Below are 17,505 nucleotides of genomic sequence, written 5' to 3'. Positions count from 1 at the left end.
CAGGTTAGTATCAGGCATCTGTAACCTCTGTCTGCATGAAGGTTTGTTAAGGGATCCTAAGTCTGCTGGTCAGGAAGAACTGAACTCTGTGTGCTTCCTAAAGAGCAAAATGACTTTCCTTCATAAATTTACGGAGGAGTCTCTTTCGTTTGTGTTCTGAGATGCACATTAAGGGCTCTTGATGGTCGTGAAAATGAAGTGTAGTGCTAACACGTTAGTAGCTCAGAATTAAGTTAGACATTAAAGGCGGTACACTATTCATAAATCACCCCTTTACTGTTTCCCAAAAAAGAAAAATACCGTGGTGACTTCACGGTGAGAAATGTGAAAGCACTCTGCACTGCTACGCTGGAGCACTGCCTTGTTTGTCCCGCGGCAGCCAATCACTGACAGTATATTTCTCACATCACCTGACCTTCGCCTTGATTGGCAGAAGCCGGTTTGACATAGTGAACTTGGAACCGCTGGCAGTGGGATCGACGCACTGTTTTAGGGGGGGTTGCCAAAAGGCGCAAACGGGCAGGACTCATTTGGCACCACTCTTGTTCGGTCTCTGTTCCAGCGATATAATTCAATTTTATAGACATGACTCGTCCCTGTAGATACTTAAGGTCGACTGTGATTCTGACATACTCCAGACACATCCTATAAGTAATGGAGTTCATTTGCTGGCTGTAATGATTTCAAGATGTTTTAAATAATTAAGGGAAATGACAGACATAAGTCAAACATAATATGCAACTAAATATAGTATTACAGTGTAGTACTTTTGTAATCGTACCGCATATGCATGCTCATATGTCATGGTTTCGTTTATATTACGTTGTGGTTCAGGACGGCGTGACCGTGTGTCTCTGGTTCTACCTGAATCGGTGGCTGTGATGATCAGGGCGTATTTCTCCTGGGCCTCGCGGTCCAGACTCTTGACGACACTGAGCTGCCCGCCGGCGGACAGAACGAAGGCCCCGTCCTCGCTGCCGCTGCTCAAAGCGTAGCTCAGCTGCCCGTTGGCGCCGTGGTCGTCGTCTCGCGCGATCACCTGCGGCAGAAAGGCTTCCTCGTCAAAGAAGACTAAAATGCACGGCCGGTCCTCTTTTTCCGCGGCACTTCGGGACATAAACGGCAACGCTGAGCTCTTTAAAGATCCTCCGTGTGCCGCGGGCCCGGCCTTTCCGGACCCCCGGGCCCCCACGGCCCGTCCATCGCTCTGGCACGTGGACGTGATCTCTAGTGGCGCACGGATGACAGCTGGCCTGCTTCCCAGATCGACAGCTGGGGCTTGTTCTCTCCACATATGGGTACAGGAAGTACACTCATTTTACCTTTTGTCACAGGAGACCGGTGCTTTAATAGCTTATTAAGACGGTTTTGCAAGTCCGGATTCTCCGTTTCCGGTGACGGGCTGTCGCCCCTGACAGCTGGTATCCATCTGTCGCGTGTACGTGGTCCGAAAAATTGTGACAATATTAATTTAGCTATTTTCTTTATAAATGGAGTGTGTGGGACTGAGACAAAATGTGTTCTTATGACCACCTGCCTTTTCATACATTAATAAAGGATGAAGCATTAACATCTAATGTTTAACGTCCCATAAGATGAAACATAATAAGGTCTCTTAAGATTTATAGTAGAATAATGCATCTAGATTTAGATGAATATATATTCTTATTACATTTGTTTTTTTTAAGGCTTGCGATTCTCTATTATCTCATTTTTCTTATGGTCTGTATGGATTCTGTTCCAGACATACTGCTGGTTTAATTCAGAGCTTTTCTATGGAAGAGAGTGACTTTTCTTGTCATGTCTGCTTTTTTTTTTTGAAAGCAAGATGTACTGACCTGCAGCACAGTGTCGGGGAGTCTGCGGAGGTTCTCCTTCACCGTCACAGCGTAGGGCGAGAGCTCGAAGACGGGAGTGCAGTCGTTGACGTCCAAGAGCATGATGTTGACCATGGCACGGTCCGTCCGCTGGCTGCTGCCCCGGTCAGATGCCTGCACCACCAGTGAATAGGAGGCCTTCTTCTCCCGGTCCAGCTGTTTGACCACCGAGATCATCCCCGTGACCGAGTCGACGCGGAAGTCGCCGTTCGCGTTCCCGCCGCTGATGGAGAAGCGGATCTGACCGTTCGTGCCCTCGTCCGCATCTGCGGCGGACACCTGGAGCACGTCAGTGCCAGTCAGGGTGTTCTCCTCGATCTCAATGTCATAGATGTTCTGGGAGAAGCTTGGGGTGTTATCGTTAACGTCCAGGACGATGACAGTGACGTCCATCATGGCCGACAGAGGAGGTTCCCCTTTGTCTGTCCCCACAATGGTCAGCGTGTAGTTCGACAGCTCCTCCCTGTCAAGCTCCCCGACAAGTCGAACATTCCCGTCCACTGTCCCAATGCCGAACTTGTTCCCAAAGGGGCTAAGCAGCGAATATTCCACGTAGCTGTTGGGCCCACTGTCCGAGTCGGTGGCTTGGGCTGTGAAGACGACCGTGTCCACGGGAGTGTTCTCCTGGATGTAGGTCATCTTCTGCGAGACGAAGGTGGGTGGGCAGTCATTAACATCCAGCAGAATGATGGACACTTGGGCCGTGCTGGTGAACCGCGTCGCAGGGGGGGCTGCCAGGTCGTGCACTTTGACCACCAGGTTGTAGAAGGACTGAATTTCCCTGTCCAAGACCTGCTTAGTCTTCAGAACTCCGTCACTGCTGATCATGAACTGGCCCAGGGAGTCTCCAGATTCAATGCTGTAGGTCATCTCAGCGTTGGGGCCTAATAGGGAAACAGCAGGAATGACACACATATCAGATCTCCTATTTAATCGACTACAGTAGGTGCTTCCCCTGGATTTAAAACACTCCTTCCCTGACAGCTACTGTAAAAATTCTTAAAGATGTTAGAGTCTGTACAATATCTATGTTTCCATTTTCCAAACTGCTTATCTAGTACAGGGTGACCCCAAAATTAGACTATCAATATCTATGCTTCCATTTTGCAAACCCTTTTGCCCACTACTGGGTGCGACACAAAATCAGAGGGTACGAGGCAAGGGGCTTGTATGCAATGCCAGGTTTACCCACTTAGCTGCCAAGGCATCTAGCCTATAAATAGATTTATATTGCTGAAAAGATTTATCTATTGCTGAATATTTCTTAATTTAAACATAAATTTTATTATAAAATACAAAAAAAAAGACTCAGGAAAAGAGAGTGACTTTCACGTCTGTTTGTCCCACACGTCTAGCATCAGTCACACAGAGCAAAACCCCAGAGAGAAAGTCGATTTGTGTCCCCCTTAGAGCAAGAAGGCCTGTTTTTGAATGTTGCTGGATCCTTGACGCTCCAATGGAGGGGGGGGGGGGGGAGGGGGGGTACCGGAGGGGGTGAGGGCTTGGTTCCAGTCGCGGGGCGCTCAATGGGAATGAACACCTCCTTTCCTTATGCTGCTTAATATCCTGTGCACATATGTCACCCCATCAAAGGACATGCACATTTGTCCCTCCTCTTCGTCTAGGGCAACAACTGCCGGCCTGTCTGTCAAAGGTCAGGGTGATGCAAACTCCGGAAAAGAAAAACAACGTTTTCCCAGTGAAGAGCCACTTAGAGGCAGTGAATAGGGTCGCGGGGGGGTGTATGAGCAAGCAGGATATGGAACTCTGGAACAAGGGCTAGCTAGCGAGCTTCCCTTACTGAGCAAGTCTTTATGCTGTTAAAATGTTCACTATGAGTTGGTCGGCTTGAAGGAAACACACTGTTAGGCTCAGAACATTTGAGCCAGATATTTACCATCTCATCTTTCACGTTTGCGTTTTTATTAAACGTCGTGCAAACATCTGTGGGAAAGTACATTCATTTATACGCTACACACATGTTGAATTACATATAATGTGAATTCCTTGCCATAATTATGCATGCGGTATTATCTAATTCTCATGAGTCAAACGTGTTAATGATGCTCAATCATCTGGATTGTGTAACGGAGGCAATGCAGTTGTCCCAACTATGCTTCATCCCGTGTTCGACTTTGCATGCTTCCTTAAGTACCCGCACCTGTCCCTGAAATCTAAGTGTGTAAATTACACATACTGAAGCCTTTAGTTGATAGTTGCAGTGCAGCTTAGAGAGCAATTTCCCCGTGAGCTGAAAAGGTAGACATAAAACCAGACAAATAGCTTTTGGCTAACGGTTAGCATGCACCGCTTAAAGAGTCATCCATCACATTCTCATGAGTAAATATAACATTAAAAAACAGCTCAATGAGAGCATTATCCTATTATGTTCTTCTCCTTCACTGGAGTTATTCGTACACCCTGTCGGAAGCATAATTCGTTCGGCTTTCAGAAGCGCGAAGCAACGTAGCCATGCTAGCTATCGAGGCCTACCGTCATCCGCGTCGCTGGCTCTCACTGTGAGGATGCTAGAGCCTGGAGAGATGTTTTCCATGACTGAGGCGCCGAAGGTGCTGCTGTTGAAGGTTGGCGCGTTGTCGTTGATGTCCAGGATGTTGAAGTAGACCCGGACGGAGCTGGCTTGGCCGCCGCCGTCTTCCGCACGCACTGTGAGGATGTAGTACTGCTCGGCTTCGTGGTCCAGCTGCTGAGTCACGTTGAAGACGCCCGTCACCGGGTTCAGGAGGAACACCCTGTCCTCATCCTCCTCCTCCAGGGAGTACGTGATCTCTCCGTTGGTCCCCGAATCTGCGTCACTGGCTAAGATGGCAGCCACAATAGAGCCTGCAATGTATGGGAGTGGACCGTTAATGAGCGTCGAGCTACATATCTTTTTCCAGTGCGCGTAGTAAAGCCCGCTAGCCAAACACATTGATACCAAGTGTTTTCTTCTTTCTAAAACTGCTTAAAGCACAGTTTCAAATGTTAAAAACAACAGCAGTTATTATGGTGTTCTTGTGGGTTCTGGCCTAGACACAGGCTAAGCACTAACAAGCAAGAAGTAATATGCGTTGGCTTCGAAGGTCTGGCAACCATCAGTGGCAAACGCGCTGGTCAGAAAAGGCCACAAACGCTTGGGGAAAATGAAACAGAAAGTGGAGGAGGACTCTCTCCGGGCCTGTCAACGGCCTACCTGGTGCCATGTCTTCCGGGAGGTCGAACGAGTACACGGCTCGCGAGAATTTGGGTGTGTGGTCATTGATGTCGCTGACGGTGATGTTGACTCGCATGTCCGACGACTGCTTGCCGTCGTCCGCCCGCACCAGCAGCGAGTACTTCGACCGCCGCTCCCGGTCCAGCCTCTTGGTGGCGATCAGGTCCCCGGACTCGGGGTCGATGCGAAAACTGTCGTCGGCGCCGCTGATTATCGTGTATGTGACCAAAGCGTTTGGTCCCTAGGAGGAAAATACAAGCAAAGCCTTTATGTCTTTACATGACAGCTGTAACACAGTATTGAAGCCACAATGCAGGATTTTTCAGAGGAGCATGGATACCCTAGCAGATTCAGGGGGCGGCTTGAATACATAAAATTATCCATAAAAATGGGTGGGGGGGGGGCAAGTTGACATTTTGTCAGGGGGCCCAGAATTTCTAGCTATACCTCTGGATATAACAAACGAACAAACAAACAAACAAAAATAATAATAATAATAATAATAATAATAATAGAAGTAATGGTAGAAAATAACACTGGTATTTATAATAAGCTAATTGCTTTAAGTACAAAACAATGATTTTTATGGTACTCTTTGTACATATTTTTAATGGTAAAAAAATATAAAGATGCAGATTTCGTATTGGAGTAGAATTACATAAGTGAGTAAAATGATTAGTGTATTCCCACATGTCTAATGCTATAATCCAGCAACCAGGTGAAATCAACACAAACTATTCGGAACGTGTGAGTTGGGAGACTCAGATGGTCTCTTGCTATGGTATTAAGCCATAAGCAGTTAAATCCCACTGTCTGTTCGTAATTTCTTGGCCTGAGTTCTGTTTTCCCCCCCAAAGCGAAAGAAACTCAGGCTGGTGTTTGTCTTTGCTGGAAAAGCGAGGCGTTTTCGCTGGGCCGGCCGGACTGTCATCAATCAGGGCCAGGCTCTGGGAAATCCATCAGCCACCTGGCCTGCCACCACCGCGGCCTCTGGCTCCGGATCCCCGACACCCTCGGCCAGCCAGTGAATTATTTGGTGGGGCTCGGCAGGAGGAAGAGGAAGTGGAGCTTCAGTCCTGGGACACAATCCCTGACCTTCGCTTAGACCTTGTGCTTTTTTATGACCCTCCTCTGGCCCGGTAGAAGAGGCGGAATCAGATTTAAAGATAGAAATATAGCAACCGGGACCCAAAAAAACACGCTCACACAAAAGTCATCCAGCAGATCTGGGGCCAATTTGAACACGTCTGCTTCTGAAGGGCCTTATTCCCAGAGGTGGAGAGATCCATCCCGGCTGGGACATTAGCAGTTGCTACACCAGCGCGGGGATGCTACATCAGCTAAATGACTGCGAGCTGTCACGACCTCGGCCGCTGCCAGATCCTCGCTTTTGTTTTTTGTTTTCTTTATTTCCCCCCAGTTGAACTCTGACCTAAAACGATCTGCAAATCTGGTGAGGCGAGGTTAGGGCTACAAAGGACCTTTTGATCTGCAGGTACTCGGCCGTCATTTCCTCAGGCCGTTATTCCATGTGCATGTAACGAAATATTAACACAACAGACACCAGGCCAAAGCACACGCTCCCTCCTGAGGAAGTCACATCCCGAAGTTTTCCCGAAAAGCAAAACGCTTTGGCGTGGCGATCTCCCAGGCTGCATAGCGCTTATCGTCCACTGTACTGACATACCACGCTTCACGGCACCTTAAATCATCAGATTTTAGCCCGATGTGAGTTATTCATTCAGGATTACTACAGCTAATAAATCTTGAGAGCTCCTCCACGTTTTCGTTTGCTCGGATGGGTTTCGCCTGCCGCTCGTCAGCTTTCGTCACGTGTGGTCGTGTCGTGTGTGGCCGTCCGGACGTGCTCGAACATATAGGGCACTCCACATCCGCAGACTGTGGGATTCCTTTATTGGGCTGTGGGCAACGTTTGAATCTTCCTACTGACACTCTTGTATAAAATAAGGATTTTACAGCATGCCTTCCCAAATTAGCCTGCATGCTATGGCCATATGTCTTTCCCTTTATTAAAAGGGATGGAAAAGCACTAGTGAAATTCATTTAGCACTCTCTAATCTATTTATTGTGGCAAATCAGGGGCTTTTTACCACTTGAAAACCATCTGCAACAAGGGACTAAGGCATCTGATGATTGATCCCCCTTAGCTATGGAGTAGGGACCCATCCATCCATCCATTTTCCAAACCGCTTATCCTACTGGGTCGCGGGGGGTCCGGAGCCTATCCCGGAAGCAATGGGCACGAGGCAGGGAACAACCCAGGATGGGGGGCCAACCCATCGCAGGGCACACTCACACACCATTCACTCACACATGCATTCCTACGGGCAATTCAGCAACTCCAATTAGCCTCAGCATGTTTTTGGACTGTGGAGGGAAACCGGAGTACCTGGAGGAAACCCCACGACGACATGGGGAGAACATGCAAACTCCACACACATGTGACCCAGGCGGAGACTCGAACCTGGGTCCCAGAGGTGTGAAGCAACAGTGCTAACCACTGCATAGAGTAGGAACCTCACTATGTATATTCTCAAATAAATGTTTGATTTCACCTACTTAAGCGCCGTTTTGGTCAAATATTGAGAGGTACAACACGTGTCAGTCTCCAGTCTGAGGAAAAGAGACATTCTGTTAACATGAGCTCCAGGCCTCAATTTTAAGTTGTGAATTTCTCAGATGTTAGTGTCACACAGTGGTGAGGTTACGGCCCGGTTAACAAATCTGTCTGCTTTGTAAGGGCTGTAAAGTATTAATTTCCACGTTCTCACAAGTCCTTCAAAAAGCCCTTTCTACGACGGCCTTAACACTTCACCTCTGCTGAAAGCTTTAGAATTTCATTGGCCGCGCTCAGAGCTGTGGTCCTCAGAGATGCTCGGCACCAGCAGATTGCAGTCAGTGGTGGGTTTCAAGTCCACATCCTATTTGAGGCGTGGAAGATGAAGTCCTTCCATAATCAAGAGTGAAGTCAATGATGTAATGTGAACTACAGAAGCCGTACAGGGACTATCTGCAAAACGTGAAGAATCAATCGTTGCACGTTACTCTGAGATTCCTCCAAGCTACGCTCTCAGGCCTTCTCAGGTAACAACCGTGTGTGATGTCTGGGGGACATTCTGTGCCTGAAACGGAAACTCTGCCTTTTGGGCCAAGAACATTCATATTTGCGGCTGGGTAATTTGTGGGTGAATTTAGAACTGCCTGACTTGGACAGGAAAAAAAAAAAAAAAACTCTCAGAAGGGTAACGGAAACCAACTTCCATACTTCATTTCACATTTTGTCTATTTTCCCATCACATTATACCAGACTCTGAGATGTCCAATCCCGTCACACTAAGGAGTTATTCAAGACTCTATCAGTGTCCTTCTTACTGTATGCTGGAAGACCCGTTATTGTACTTCATGCCATCAAGAGGGTTTCCCTGAGTAGAACTCAATATTTTGGTAACACGTTTTCATTAGTCAGCACCAACTTAATCTTGTATGATTGTCACTTGCTGGTTGGGTGTCACGCCCTGGTACTGGGGGATGTTGTTTTGTGCCGCTGTATACCAATATGGATGACATGACAATGAAGGCCTGTTGACTTCTCTTGACTTGATAGTTCCAGCATTCACCCCATCTGATACATGAATCGGTCATGTTTCCGTTTGGTTTATCTTAGAATTGCCCGAGTAAACAGCTTGCAGCACTCAACCATAGGACATCGCACCATCTTTTGTCAAAGCGGGGGAGATTTACCTCATCAGCATCCGTGGCAGTTAGCTGCACTATCTTGGACCCGTCGTCGATGTTCTCCTCGATGGTCACGTCGAGCATGTCGCTGGGGAAAACCGGCGGGTTGTCGTTGATGTCCTGCAGCGTTACCTCCACCTGGTGGGCAAAGCAAGATGAGCTTTGAAGGCGTTATCAATCAAGTCCACTGCAGCCCCGGAGGATACCACAATGCACTCCGCAGATTTCAGGCTATATAGAAAAAAAAACACAATAAACTGGTATAAAATTTCACACATTTCGGTTAATGTTAAATAGGTGACAGGCGATCTGACAGCAGGAAATATATTTTATATTAGATCTGTTTTTTAAATGAAAACTTCAATTATTCACCCACATTTGTAACGAGACGCCAGGATATAAACTATATTTCATTGCAGAAGCAGGTGGTGGATGTTAAAGGATCCTAGGAGATCTCCCATTTCTCAGAGTATAGCTTCCCGCTTCTCTGAAGGCCGCCAAAGTTTCCCAAAGACCCGCTCTCACCATAAACAGTGTCGGGCAGAAATATGAGATGGTGCAAAACGTGTTTGTCGTGTGTTTACATGTCTGTGACCGGCCCCCGGATCGCAATATTTGCAATTTAATCCTGTGATTCAAATTCAGTCCCGTAACGACTGCTGATGTAAATATGGACTTGGAGGCTAGTAAACAACACTGCGCTTGAATCATAAACAAACATTCGTTTGGCACTCGTTGTTTGGGGATCCTATAAATATGAAATCGTAATGTTTGTTGCGGGACAACAATGCCTATTAATGTTGACACTATTACAGGCAGTCCTGCCCTGCGAAGGCTGGGACTGAATGTCTACTCTTTCTCACAATAAAGTGTAAGTTGTCCACAAAGACATTGTTCAAATCGAGTTTTCCTGCCGAGTTCATACAGCATTGTCGACAGGATCCAAGACCACAAAACCACCAGGGAAAGAGAAGGAGACAGAGAAAGGAGAGGTATTTATTTTACTAGTGACAAAAAAGAATCGGACTTCAGATATTCTGTGAGTCTTCTCAGCAAGGCTCTAATAGAGGCATTGGCCCTCTCTGTAGATGATAAAGTTTCTAAATACAACTCAAACACGAGGCTTGCTTAATGGATTTCTCAGACAGTCCAACATAAATGAAGCAAGCGCTGATGCATATTTAAACGATTTCCTTTATGCACGTTGAAAAAAAAAACTGCCCGTTTTCCTTGATGAATAACCATTGTGCATTCTCAAACGTGAAGTATAAAAATATAAAAGGCAATCAGAAGTGTTTCCATATGCCTACAAATGAATCTAATTCAAAGAGTCTAACTGGAAAAACTGCGCGATCTCTTGCGCGCAGAACTGCACCTGACAGTGGATCGGCTTTGCACTGGCCGCTCCTTGCAGCCCGTGTATGATCTAAGAAGCTGAGATGGCGGGGTCGCAAAGTGCACTGGGAACAGTACCGTCCACAAACAGTGAATATTTATTCAACATTTGCATCCTATTGATATGTAAATGAGGTGCGAAAACCAGCCCGGAACTAAGACGGTTATAAGGAGCAAGTATCCCCCCCCCCGTGTTTTGGCGAAAGTCATCTGCCAGTGTGAGGTTAACTTTAGAGTGCTTGGTGAAAAATTCATCATGAGAAGAGGTAGGGAGTTAGGGGAGATGAATGAGGCTCGTTCTGCACTGTCCCTGTCACCTGGTGATGAAGGGCTTGGCACAGGTGAAACACCTTGGTTTACATGGGAAAGATTCCCTTTTAGCAGCTTAGGTTTCAGCCCACAGCTGTTTACTGGCTACCTGACTCCATTATTGATACACCGTATGAATGATTAACAAGCTACCCACTCTCAAATGCTGCCTCTTTTATGGTAGCTAAATAAGGAGAGCAGGTCTGTGCAAGACGTTTCTTTATTTAGAGGTGCGACTTTATTTTTGTCAACCAAACTAAGGTGAATGACACTCATGTAGGAGAATCGCAGCTGGTTTCGTTTCCATCAGAAGCGGAATTCTGCCAGCACTCGTCTTCCGCTGCCCGTTAGTTGTTCTGCTAATGCAACATGCCTTTGACCTTCGACTCTACCTGTATATTTCATTTGGAGTTACCGATGCTTGAATAACGTGTTTTCTGCGTGTATGTGGGGGGCGGAGCCTATTTATGCAGTTACTTTTGATGCTGTAATCAGAAACCCTACTATTACTTATTTTTAGCATTCTCTCGAAGCCGTGGTCTGCACTGTGCAGGCTATTCAAGTCCCCAGACCATGTGGGATCTGTGTCACCTGCTTGAGTACAAGGTGTGATGGTGTGCTTTAGTGCTCAGATTCCCAAGCTCATGAGTTAAAACTCAGATGTTGACGATCAGTGCTTCTGACACTCCGGGTAGCTACAAAGCCCAAATGACGCGATTTCCTTTTAATACCAGCGAGTGAAGTGCATTAAGTCCGATGCAGCTCGCACTGTGACTGTGTGAGGACGACCGCGCTCAACATGGCTGCCCGAAACTGATCAACGTCAACTTACCGACAGTTTTACCAGCCAACGAGGACGTTGCGGCATTCACCGTCCGATCGTGTCGGCATGGCGGGCTAGTTTCACGCACACGTGAAAAATCTGGATAAAAATGAAGGCAAGGAAATAAAAGGACCTCGGGGGAGGAGCCAGAGGCCCAGAGGTGGCTGTAATATACAGCTAGTTAATATAAGAGGATGTGAGGTTCTGTCATTAGCCCCACTGTCACGGAAGCGTCTTTTTTCATTACGTCCATAAAGGGACGGCGAGTGCTACAAACCCGGCGTTTCTGAGCATTTCCGTCCTGTTGTAGGCTACACATACAGCGGGTGCAGATTTTATTTTTAAAACGAATGTGAAAGGAAGGATATTGTAAATAGAAACCATTTTAATGGCAGAAAAATGCAGCACAGGGCCTTACGAAGGATCGAATATCTTGTCCTCTGTATAGCCAACTGAGAAAATGTAAAATCGAGGTAGCATTTATTCAGAGGATTCTTTAAGAAAAATATAAAGGAGGACAGAGTAGTGGATGAACTATAGAAAACCTCTGAACTTCCAAACAGTATCTGACAGTCAGTCTTTCCTTTGTCCAAAGAGAGGTCTGTCTTCGCAGCTCAAGTAAATCCAGGGAGACAGAAATGCGTATTTGATTCATGATCATTCACCATCTAAAATCAGAATTGTGGTTGTTTTTAGGTATAAAAGCATTTATCAATTACTGGACTGATCCTCCTACAAGAGAGAATAAATATCTACGATCTCATTGATCTGGCCTGTTGGTTATGGCAACTTGGTTATGGCAAGGGATTCGTAGGATAGATTTTCTGCAGTTGTACAGGAAAAGTTTCCGTGTTGATTTTGAGTTGCACAAGCACTTGGACTGTGCTGCTAATTTGACACATAGAAGCAAACTTCTAAAACAAAGCCAGCGTCTCTTAATGCTGGAGAATGAGTCAGACATTGGATGAGCATCTAGCAAAAGAAATTTGCCAAAGAACAATGTCAACAAGAGTTAACGTTTTGTTTAAAAACGACTGAGCAGAAAGTAGCTGTTACAATGTTATAATCTACTATAAATAGGCATCTGTAGCCAAAGTTTGCTCAGAGTGTTGGTCCGTATGCAAAAAAGGTAGCCCATCGATATAAGGGGCCACATCGGGCTATCGATGCGATGGGCTATGGTGAGGATTTTTGGTTCATGGTTGCATAAATTGAAAATCGCTACGAAACCAAACCCGATGACCCAGGAGCTGATGTTCTAGTTCAGGCTTAGGGTGTCTGTGAGTATGGCCTCCAACAAGCTCGGTGTGATTTTGGTATTCAGGCCACTGCTAAGTTACTGTGTTACTGTGAACTGTGTACCTTCCAAAAGCAGCAGACAGAGCTGGATTAGCTCATAAAGGCTAACATTCCTTGTTTTTTAATTAATCTAAACTCGTTTGCCTCAGCATTTCTGTTGCTTAATAGATTGAACCTACCTAAGTTGACAGAACCTGAATGCAAAATCACACAGTACTTGTGACAATATAATACTGAAAAGGTTTGCTTTTGACATCACTGTGTCGTCTAAAAGAAGTTCTCCTCTTCCAATGAATGGGAGACTTTTTACCCGAAAATAACAGCCATACAACCGTCTCCTGCTGTCTGCATTATTCAGAAGCACTCGATGATTCACTGGGCATGGCGTGCTTGACGAACGTCTTGAAACATCCCGGGCAGAGTAAAAGCAGCACCCCTGGGGATGCATGCAATGGCAGAAGTGCGACTGTGACATCGCTCATTTCCCGAGCCAGACATAAAGGCCTTCTTTATGTGGTACCTTCTCTATCTCCTGCCGCCTGCCTCATTCAAATGTTTGGACGTTTGGTCAAAAGATTCACGGCGACGTTTGACCTCCTTGAGATTTAGCAGGTTAGGACCTACAATTCTGAGTACATTTTTTTTTGCTTTTTTTCGTAGACAAGCGAACAATGCCTTAACTGAACGCGACCCTCTCGGAGCACTTTAGCTCCTGCCCTGTTGCCACCGGCCTGACTTGTCAAACAAAGGGCGCAGTGAGAGCTTATCTCCCCAGCCGACAGGTCGCCTCCGGGTGCTGGGCTCCGTATCCTTCTGAGACGGCAGCCCGTGAAAAGTGGATGAGAGGGCTGCCTTCCCGAGACAGATACAGCTGGAAGAGAGCCAACCACAGAGCCTGGCACTGGGAAGCCAGGGGATAAGTCTCCAATCGTGGGCCCAGAATCTTCTCCAGAAAAAAAAAAACACAAACTTTCTCTAAGAGCCTGTAGACGATCACAAAGCACCTCTTCTTATGTAACCAACAAGGCAGAAAGGAGTCAACACTGGACAAGTGGGTTTAATAAAAGGGATCGCCATCCTCTCAAAGGAACACTCCACTGCTGTTTAGAGACAGCTTGCCCCGTGCTGCCGCTGTGCGTCCCTGCCAAGCCCCTGCTTTCTCAACATGTTCGGGGGGGGAACATAAAATCTGGGACGACTAGCGACAAGCAGTCTGTTCAGATGGCAGCGATGTTTTCTAAGTGACCTTCCTGTGGCGTTTCCTCTCGACGATTCACAAATAGGTGCTTTCAGTTTCTCAACCGTGCGCAAAAACCGCAGGAGTCATTGTCGTTATTACTGCCATTATTGCTTTTATTATCATTGTCGTTATTACCGTCTTTTTCCACTTGGCGAGTTTTTACCCCCGAAGCGAAAGCGATTTCTTCTTTAAAGCGTGCCTTAGGACGCAATGCTGTGGCGGTTAACTGGAGGTTTACTGTTTCACGTTACCTATTTTATTTAAATGCATATAAACGAGGCGTTGGGAACGAGGGGCCCGAAAACACACGCGGATCAAACAAAACTCACCTCTTTCTCCCCTGAGATGAGGAAGATAACATTAAAACAGAGCTTTGAAGATAACCAGAAGAATGCAGAAAAGAGAGAGAGAGAGAGAGAGCGCACAGTTACCGATTCTAAAAATGCTCGCGTTGATATGCAAACGGAGCGAGACAGCAGTCAGTCTGCGCCACGCAGTCGGGACGTTTGCGTGAGCTGCACCTTCTTATCGGCCCCCATTCCCTGCCCCCCCCCCCCCCCCCTTTCATCCACCATTACCAATGATTAGTGCTTTTAAGGGGCGCGAAGCATGCAAAAGAAAATGATATAATGTCCCGCACAGCTTCTGGTACTGAATAGCAATAATGATAATACTTAGGATCACAGTGGTGTTTTATTAACCTCGTGGTTCTGTGTTTTACAGCCAACATTCATAAGGAGGGGTGAGTCTATATTTAATAACAAACTTTTAACAGTGGAGGATACTACAGTATGCCTCTGCGCTTGGAAAATTAAGCAGAAAAACTTGTAAATCACAGCGATACGAGGCCAAGCTTGCCGGCGTCCAAGACCCAAAGAGAGAAAGCACTGGCTTTAAAGAGCATTTCGACATCTGTTTAACGGCCGCTGTCAACCTGTGATTGATGGGCAAGATTCAGGGAGTGAAAAAAATGGGTCTGGCCAGTGATGGTCTGGCCAGGAGATTGCCTGGATTCTCACACAGAGATCCTCTGACTTGGGTCAAACGGCGCAGTGCTCCACAGCACGGTGCAGGAATTCTAATTGCTCTCTATAAGTAGATTAAAGTTCGAAAGTAAAAAAAAAAGGAAGGAAATGCTGACTTGAGTGGTGGAAACTCAAATACTCTCAGCATACTGCAACGACGGATTCCTTGACACAAAAAAAAAAAAAAAAGCTCTCTCGGGATATATACTGAGATATTTCCAATTCAGGCTTTTTAAAATTAAAGCTGTGTATTATGTAGACTATAAGGACAGCTTTGGGAAATTGCATTTTTTTTCAAAGTGTGACATTACAAGCCAGGTATTTCTTTGAGTGTCTGAGGTTTGAGGTTTGTCTAGAGGTTTGATTGGACGACACTGGAAAACCACGTTTGCAACTCGGTTTTGATTGGTTAACACGGAATTGTACCTGACATAGGCTAAAATGCTGGCATAATGCCTGAAATATTCAACTGTACTGTATATACCAGGTTATAAGCTCAGTCATGTGCTCGTATTCAGTTATAGTCTCTCAGGACATTATAATCCTGTAAAAATTTCACTGACCACATAAACATATTTTCGAGTCACCTTAGTCATTAGGGCAGGCTTCCGTCCTGAAGGAATTTTTAGTCAAGTAAATGGTGAAGTATCAAAACTCTGTAGTGCAAGGACTGGGAGGAAATGAGCAGCTGTGCAGCAGAGAGAGCCCCGTGTCGCACAGAATACCCAGCATCCCTTGGGGCCGTCGACGAATCGCTGTTACAGTACACCATAACTTCTAGAGAGGACCGCTTTTCAGACGCTGAGCACGCACCGTGCGCACGCAACATGAGACGATGGGACCCGCAGTCGCCATGGCAATGGGTTAGATCACCATAGCTGCGAAGGTAAGAAAAGGACCCCCCCCTGCACCCTCTCCCAACTCCACTTCCTAATCCCTTCCATTGTCTGAGGCTTTTTGGGTCTGATCCCCTGATCAGATGTACGCCGCGCAGCGTCTCCCCGTGTGCGGCCCCTTCATCTGCGGGGGGGGGGGGGGGGGGGCACAGGAGGGTGATGCGAACCAGCATCTCATCCCCCAGGCTCCTACCTCCCTCTCTCGCCGTTCCCTAGGAAAAGGCGAGACCTGAATGGTTGGCGGATTATTCAGAGGGTGTGGGTTGGGGGGGGGTTTGTGGGTGAGAGATTTCAGGGTAGGGGGTGATGGGGGGGGGTGGGGCGGAATACGATTAAAACTTTTAATAGGAGCGTCTCTGTGAGCACAGGGCTCCCCGCTGATTCTGTTTATGTGAAACTGCAGCAAACAGTAACAATGGGTGGAACGGAATCGCAGCAGCAGGCCACCAATCAGCAGGACAGGCACGGGGCGCCGTGTTTAACAGCCCGGGAGGGAGGTCCGGCCAGGCAGGGCCCAGAGCGCCTTCCCGTGCTGGTTCCACTGGGCAGGCAGGCTGATGCCGGGCCACAATCGCACCTTTTGTGGCCTGGCCCCCAGGGCCGGGCCCGAGATCACGCTCATACAGTCGTACGACGTCCTCTACCTACCCCCCCCCGGAGTCATGTCCGGTGTCCTCGTATCACGCAGTAATGCAATGTTTGCGCACCCTACCCCCCCGACATTAAGATAACATCACACGGTAGACTGAACGACATGAATGTCCTCCGCTCCGACGTGACGCCCCCATCGAGCCCCGTGATGGGTCCTCGGGAGACCGGGGGGGGCGCGCTGGGCGGAAGATGAAAGCGCGGGATAAGCCGAGCTGTGAGAATTTGGGATAATTGCAGAATATTGAAACGTGAAAGGTTTTATGATTCTGGGATCGCGCAGGCGGGCAGTGAAAAATGGAGGGAGGGGGGATGGGGAGCAAAACATAGTCGTTTGGAAGTCTGGGATGGAGCGAGGAGGGGATGGAACCGATTTCGTCTGGCGCAAGTGAAACTTCAATCATAAAATTCCAGTCGCTTAATATTAAAAAAAGGCTCTCTCTCTCTCTGTCCCTCTCTCTCTCTCTCTCTCTCTCTGTCCCTCTCTCTCTCTCTCTCTCTCTGTCCCTCTCTCTCTCTCTCTCTCTCTCTTCTTTCAAAAGCAGCTTTTGCTGTTACTCATTTCACGTACCATATGCCTGTGTCATTCATTTAGGACCTGACAGGAAACGTTTGGCAAGGCAATTTGATTCGAAGACATTTTGAGGGTTTTGGGGGGAGAGGATGCGGGGGGGGGGGGGGGGGGGGGGGAGTTAGAGAGAGAGAGAGGGAAACGCTGATGCATTTAGCATGCAGCGGGCCTGTGAGACTCCTGCCAAAGGAGTCAACGGAAAAGCGTCCGTTCTCAGCGGCCCCGGGGCCGAACCATTCACGGAAACAGAGCTCAGGCCCGGGGTCTCTCCGGGCAGACAGGGCCTCTAAAGGAAAGGCTCACAAGAGGGAGGGGGGTCACACATTTATTCTTGCTATTTAGTACAGGGATAAACCCCTTCGTAAGGCTGTCCATCTTAATTAACGCCCATTTATAAGCAACCCTCTGAATGGAACGATGCATCATGTCATAGAAATAACGTAGGAACAGAT

General features: G+C 47.3%; 1 protein-coding gene across 1 annotated transcript in view; it reads right to left on the bottom strand.

Annotated features, from left to right (window-relative positions):
• Positions 1-17,505, bottom strand: part of LOC125704757 (protocadherin Fat 4) — an 80,007-nt gene that overhangs the window by 27,643 nt on the left and 34,859 nt on the right. Inside the window, exons 2-6 of the mRNA XM_048970763.1 lie at positions 8,854-8,985; positions 5,071-5,332; positions 4,371-4,721; positions 1,839-2,761; positions 865-1,039 (exon numbers count right to left, since the gene is read on the bottom strand). Of these exons, the coding sequence (XP_048826720.1) occupies positions 865-1,039; positions 1,839-2,761; positions 4,371-4,721; positions 5,071-5,332; positions 8,854-8,985 (1,843 nt within the window). The remainder of the gene's footprint in view (positions 1-864; positions 1,040-1,838; positions 2,762-4,370; positions 4,722-5,070; positions 5,333-8,853; positions 8,986-17,505) is intronic.

The sequence above is a fragment of the Brienomyrus brachyistius genome, chromosome 12, assembly GCF_023856365.1.
Source record: "Brienomyrus brachyistius isolate T26 chromosome 12, BBRACH_0.4, whole genome shotgun sequence".
NCBI lineage: Eukaryota > Metazoa > Chordata > Actinopteri > Osteoglossiformes > Mormyridae > Brienomyrus > Brienomyrus brachyistius.
Note: the sequence above shows the minus strand (reverse complement) of the source record. Positions and strands in the feature narration are given on the sequence as shown.